The sequence below is a fragment of the Pyrgilauda ruficollis genome, unplaced genomic scaffold (assembly GCF_017590135.1).
Source record: "Pyrgilauda ruficollis isolate IOZ18807 unplaced genomic scaffold, ASM1759013v1 scaffold86, whole genome shotgun sequence".
NCBI lineage: Eukaryota > Metazoa > Chordata > Aves > Passeriformes > Passeridae > Pyrgilauda > Pyrgilauda ruficollis.
Genome location: NW_024530599.1, coordinates 3,808,406 through 3,814,405, shown reverse-complemented (window position 1 = coordinate 3,814,405; position 6,000 = coordinate 3,808,406). Strand labels below are relative to the sequence as shown.

General features: G+C 44.2%; 1 protein-coding gene across 1 annotated transcript in view; it reads right to left on the bottom strand.

Annotated features, from left to right (window-relative positions):
* Window positions 1-214: 214 nt before the first annotated feature.
* Window positions 215-6,000, bottom strand: part of DOCK2 (dedicator of cytokinesis 2) — a 157,022-nt gene continuing 151,236 nt past the window's right edge. Inside the window, exons 49-52 of the mRNA XM_041487999.1 lie at window positions 5,312-5,492; window positions 3,888-4,008; window positions 2,747-2,889; window positions 215-936 (exon numbers count right to left, since the gene is read on the bottom strand). Coding sequence (XP_041343933.1) covers window positions 871-936; window positions 2,747-2,889; window positions 3,888-4,008; window positions 5,312-5,492 — 511 coding nt within the window. The 3' untranslated portion in view covers window positions 215-870. The remainder of the gene's footprint in view (window positions 937-2,746; window positions 2,890-3,887; window positions 4,009-5,311; window positions 5,493-6,000) is intronic.

Below are 6,000 nucleotides of genomic sequence, written 5' to 3'. Positions count from 1 at the left end.
CAGAGAGGCATCACCTCCCCGTCCACCTCGGGAGGAGGGAAGACTCAGAAAATCAATCTAAACCAGCAAACTTGGCCTTGTAGAATTCTGTTTGCTGTCAGTAAAAAACTATTACCTTTCATAAAATCATTCCTGTAGATGTCAGAGAAAAAGGGTCAGGGCAAATAAAACACATTTGTAACATTTTATTGAACAGCAGGAAATGTAGCTTTTGTTCACCATGCTGCTGGATGTAAGGACAATTTGCACATGTGTAAATCAACTTCTGCATGTTTTCCACAAAACAGCTGCTGCCCTGAAAACAACTCAGGCAGTGACAGCCACAGACATCACCCGGGGAAGACTGAGGAACAGAGCAGAGTGCTGGGAGCAGCAGAGGGATCTGGGGCTGTAAATCCAGCTACAGCCACACAGCAAATTGTCAGTGGCTATTTTGTGCTGAGCCATCTGTTGCCTTGGCTACAGTGCCAGCAAGGATTTAAGGATATCTGGATGTCTGTACAAGCTCCAGAAAACCCAAACTGCTGTTTGGAAAGAACAGTCTGAGCTGCATTACACAGCGAGCGCTGCTGTTGGCCTGTGCACACATGTCACTTCTCAGGAACAAGCTTTGTCCCCAGGGAACACCCAGCTCCCTGTGACCTGCACAGCCAGAGGTTTCTGTCCCACATCCCAGTGGACACATCCTGCAGGGTTTTCCTCAAATGTTATTCCTCTATCTGTATCACAAGTAACTTAGCAGAGCCCATGGGGAGGTGTTGTTCATATTCTCCATCAGTGTCTTTCTTTAGAGTAGATGGTGCTCTAAAATAGAATATTTTTGTGTAGATATAGTTGTTTTCAGTTGAGAAGTAGTCTTGTAAAAATTGATCACAGATCTGTTGATGAAGGTTTGTCCACAGACTGCTTTCCATCTTCCAGAACTCTGGAAATGCGCTGAAAAAAGCATCAAAACAGATTTCATATGTTAAAATTGATTCCGTGCTGCATTCAGTAGTAAGTGTATTAATTACTTGTGCCTTTAAGCTGTAGCTAGAGAAAAAATATATTGACCAAATTGTGCATGTTTTGAATTAATTTTTCTATTCTGCAAAACCTTAAACCTGTATTTAAACCTGTCCACATGATTCCAAACATGCTATGAAGCACTTCACAACTGGATTTTTAGCTGTAGTTAGTCCTTTTTCTGCCATGGAAGAAAGAACATTCTATCCTCTGTCTTTATATGCTATTTAAGTTTAAATATGAGTGGACGAGATCATGCTGAAAAGCTGCAGCTCCTGGGTCTGAAATGAGCAAATATGTTATAAACTGAATGTAAGTGAAATATTACAGACTTCACATTAATAGGTTGTTCTTGTTCCTACCAGAAAAATGTGATTATGAACACATTTAACTGAAGGTTTTCCTAAATGTTACTATATTGTCCCTGAAGGTGTTATCCTTTTTTATTTTTTTTTCCTTAAAGAAAACCCCAAACACTGCAGAAAGTAATGAATACAAATGAAACTCATTACCTAGGAAAAAAGAAACCAAAACAACAAACGCGTTGCATTGAAAGATCAGAAAAGTTGGCATGTAAAATATTCCACAATACTTATGTTAGTAGCTACCCACATCTGCATTAAATGTCACCCTCCTATTACCTTCAAAGTAGGAAAACTTTCACATTCTGTGTCTGAATAACTGCTCTGGATATTATTTTCTCTTTTTAATTTTCCTTTTTCTTTTTTTTTTTTTATTTTATTTTTTTTTTTCCTGTCAAACACTCTGCTAAATAAAATAGTTTTAATTTTGTGAAAATTTCAGACATCAGTGAAACGTTCCTCACTTTAGAGGAAGGCAGCCTGCTTTAAGCCAGAGTGACGGCTCCAGCGGGAGCCGATTTCCCCTTTGCACTCATCATCTCCCCAAAGCATCCCCGCGCGATGCCGCGCTCGCTCTGCTCCGGGCCCGGAGCTCCCATCCCGCTCCCCTCCCGGCCCGCCGCTCCCCTCCCGGCCCGTTCCCGGCCCGCTCCCGGCCCGCCGCTCCCATCCCGCTCCCCTCCCGGCCCGTTCCCGGCCCGCCGCTCCCCTCCCGGCCCGTTCCTGGCCCGCCGCTCCCATCCCGCTCCGCTCCGCTCCCCCCGGGAGCCGCCGCTCCCCTCCTGCCCTGCGGCGCCGCTCTCGGCGGGCCGCCCGCGCCCTCTCGCGGTGCGGGAGCGGAGCTGCACACGCAGGTGCGTCCATGCATCCCTCCATCCCTGCATCCTTCCATCCCTGCATCCCTCCATCCCTGCATCCCTCCATGCTTCCATCCCTGCATCCTTCCATCACTGCATCCCTGCATGCTTCCATCATTGCATCCCTGCATGCTTCCATCCTTACAGTCCTCCATCCTTCCAACCCTGCATCCTTCCAGTCCTCCATCCCTGAATCCCTGCACCCCTCCATCCTTGCACTCCTCCATCCCTGCACCACTCCATCCTTCCAGCCCTCCATCCCTGAATCCCTCCCTCCATCCATCCCTGCACCCCTCCATCCTTCCAGCCCTCCATCCCAGCACCTCTCCCACTGGAAGTGCTGCCACAGCCAGCTTTGCCTCCACATTGAGCTTCCACCCCTCTCTCTGACAGAAGCATCAAGGAAAAAAGGCAGAGTTTGCCTTACGAGCCTATTTGTCTCAAAAATACTAAATTTTCATAGCACAGAACTTTTGAACATGTAACCCTTCCTTTTCCCCCTGAAAAACACACAGGACCTACCATTGTTTTAAATAACTGGTTCACTTTCTTTCTTTTGAGGGTTTTCTTGTCACCATCTGAGGTGGAAGGGAACACTGGCTGGCTCAGCCTGTGTGAGGCAATTGTTTCATCAGATGCCACAGTGCTGACAGACAGAGTTAATCCTTAGGATGGAAACAATATTGGTTACACAAAACAAAACCAAAAAAGGAGAGTCAGACTGTAAGACAAAGCAGAACTCAAAATTGTGAACTACTGCAATGATTAGAAAAAAATGGAGACATTTTTAATCCAACTATAACCCTAGAATGAAAAATTAAACAGGGAAACAATAAACTTCATTACATTGAAATGGAACAGTGGAAAAAAAAGAACCAATCTGGCCAAAGAATTAAAAATAGATAAACACATGACAAAGAAGTGGGCCATGGCAGCCTTGTGTCTTGTGCTAAACATCTGTTACAGGCATCTGGAAAGAGAGAGACAGCGAGAGGGATACAGGAAATACAGGCTAAGAAATGGGATGTCCTGTGGAGCAAGGTGGTGGAAGAGACTGAAACTGGGCCTGTTTTCTCTGTGTGCCCCAGCCTGGAGATGAGCTCCAACTTCAGTCACACTTTCCCTTTCCTTTCACTCATCTCTCTGGGGGCAGCTGTGCTATCTTGCTTCCCCTGCCTCCCTGGTGAGGGAATCTGTGGGATTTCTCTCTGGCTTCAAAACCAGAAGTTGAAATCCTGTTATGGGGCAAGCCCTGGGGATATTCATCCCCCAAAGCACAGCACAGAGCATTTCTCCCAGTTTCACACACTGGCCTTGGCTGTGAGCCCTGGTTTGTGCTGCTGAGACCCTAGAGAGGAGGGAAGCTGAATAAACCTTGCCTCTTTCTAGGCAGCAGGAATGCTCACACTGTACAAGGAAGTGAAATTTGGAGCTCCAGGAGTAACAGAATTTGCATTTTGGCACAAGGCACTACGGTGTTACCCAGCATCTGGAGCAGCACACTCTTCACATGCACAGCACACTCTTCATTTATAATCTTTGTCCCAGTGGATTTCACAAGGGTGGAGAGAGCTGCCAGCCCTGCTTGGAGCAAACCCTTCATTGCTGTTTTCCTAATGTCCTAATAAAGTTCAGAATTCTCACCCTAGGGTAAGCACCTTACCTGGGATAGTTGGCATAGAACGACTGACAGTGCTCATCTGCTTGAGGACAGAAGTTTTCTGAGGTGCCACCACGTGTTCTGAGAGGTTGGTGTCACTCATGAACTCATATTTCCTTGACAGCTGTTAATTAAAAGAGCCCCAACATTAATGATGGACTGAGACTGGTTCATGTATCATATGAAGTACAGTCTAAAAACATGCAACAATTTTGTAGATAATTTATAGTTAGATAAATCTTCTCATTCTACATAGAAAAAAATAATTCTAAAAAAGTTACAGAAGTAATTTGTGATCTGAAATCAGAATTCCTACCCTATTTTCGACATAATACCATCAGACAACTCTGGGTGTGATCTGCAAAGTAAAAGTAAGTTTTGAAAATATTTCATTTTAATTCCTATTGTGTTAACATGCCCATCTTGGCTGCTGCAAAGCTTTGTCACTGCTTTTTTGAAGCAGAAGAAAATCCTCTAACTCAATAGACGGTGGGATCCCCACTGTCTATTTGGTGTATGTGTTATCTAATTGCATAAAAAGCTAAAGGTGTTACTTGGTTTTGTATATCAGAGCTTCTCAAAGCAAGACTGTGCTTTATCTCTCTTTTGCACAAGGACATGCAGTGTAAGACAGTCATAATCATCCATGAGTTTCTCTGTGCTTCCCCAAACAGCCTTGGCTTTCTATTCCATTCATTTTACCTTTGATGATTCCTTCAAACATTTTTGATCAAATTATTTATGCTCCCTCCATGTATTTCAACAATCTGTTACTGCCTGGCTTTTTAATTTAGATGGGGCTTGTGTATTTTGAGGACATACACTAAAATAAAATTCTCCTGAGGATTGAACTCTGTATATAAAAAAGGCCCAGTGTAGGTGACATAAGTCACTGGAATGATGCAGCAGGGCAATAAAAGCCTTTGGATGATCTGTGGAGTGAGAGATGCCAGCGCTTCCAAACTTCAGTCTGGCACCATTTAAGGAGCAGTGTTTGCAATCTTGCAGTTTCCTAACAGCTGCATGTTCCATAACAAGGTACAAAACGTACAGGGCTCATCACTTTTGAAATAGCCCTGACTGCGAGGAGCTGCCGTGAAATGTCAGCACAGTCAATTGCCTCTCCACAGGAAAGCAGCTTAACCCTCCCCACACAGTGCTCCTTTTCCAGCTAACCAGGCTCCAGAATCTGCAGCCTCGGAGCTGTGCTGTCACCAGAAGCCAGGAGAGATGATCTGATTTTCTCACTGATTTGTTTTCCCCACAGCACCTTGCATGTTTCATTTATGGCAGGGCAGATCATCTCTGCATCCTGCATCCTTCCCTTTATGACAGCTGGAGTTCTCTGGGAGATATTTTCCTTTTTCTAAGGAAAGGGGTAATGTCCTCTTTTTCATGGATTATAAAACACTAAATCAGTAACATACACATTTCATGTCAGAGATAGAAATATCAGCTGCTGTCTTCTCATCAGCAAACACCACACTGCTTCTTTTTGTTCTTTTTTTGGACCTTCTCATCTTGACTTCGGGATGAGGATTATTTTGTGGAGCAGTCTCCTCTGATTCTGCTTTTCCTTGCTTTGGTAGCACTGCTTCCAGATCAAAGCTGCAGGAGCAAAAGAAAGAAAAGTACAAGTTGCTGAGTGATATTTTAAAAGCTGCTGGTATTCTGATGTCATTTCCCCATGAAATATAAATGCAGGTCATTCTTTCCTTCTATTTTCTAGGCAGCTTTGCAAACTACTGGCAAGAAGTATCTGATGTGCTTCAGCAGGTGGCAACTGGAGATACAAATAAGATGCCTTCAGGCAGTGTGACACTGTGCTAAAATGTAGCAAAGAATGTAAAATATTAAAACTAGCTCAAACTGCTGTTTAAAGATTTGTGCATCAGCTTAAGAGTTCCTGAACTAAACAGAGCAGAGCTCACATGGCAAGTTGATGCGTGGTTGTGGTGGTGCTGAAAGCAAGACAAGCTGTTCTGGTTGTACAAGGACCAAAGGGGAACAGAGTATTGCTGTCTGTTGCCATGTTTTAAATGCATTCTCCTATTTATTTCACCGTATTGGACAAGAATGCACACACTGAGATTAACCCCCCTCTGAACTTCTCTCT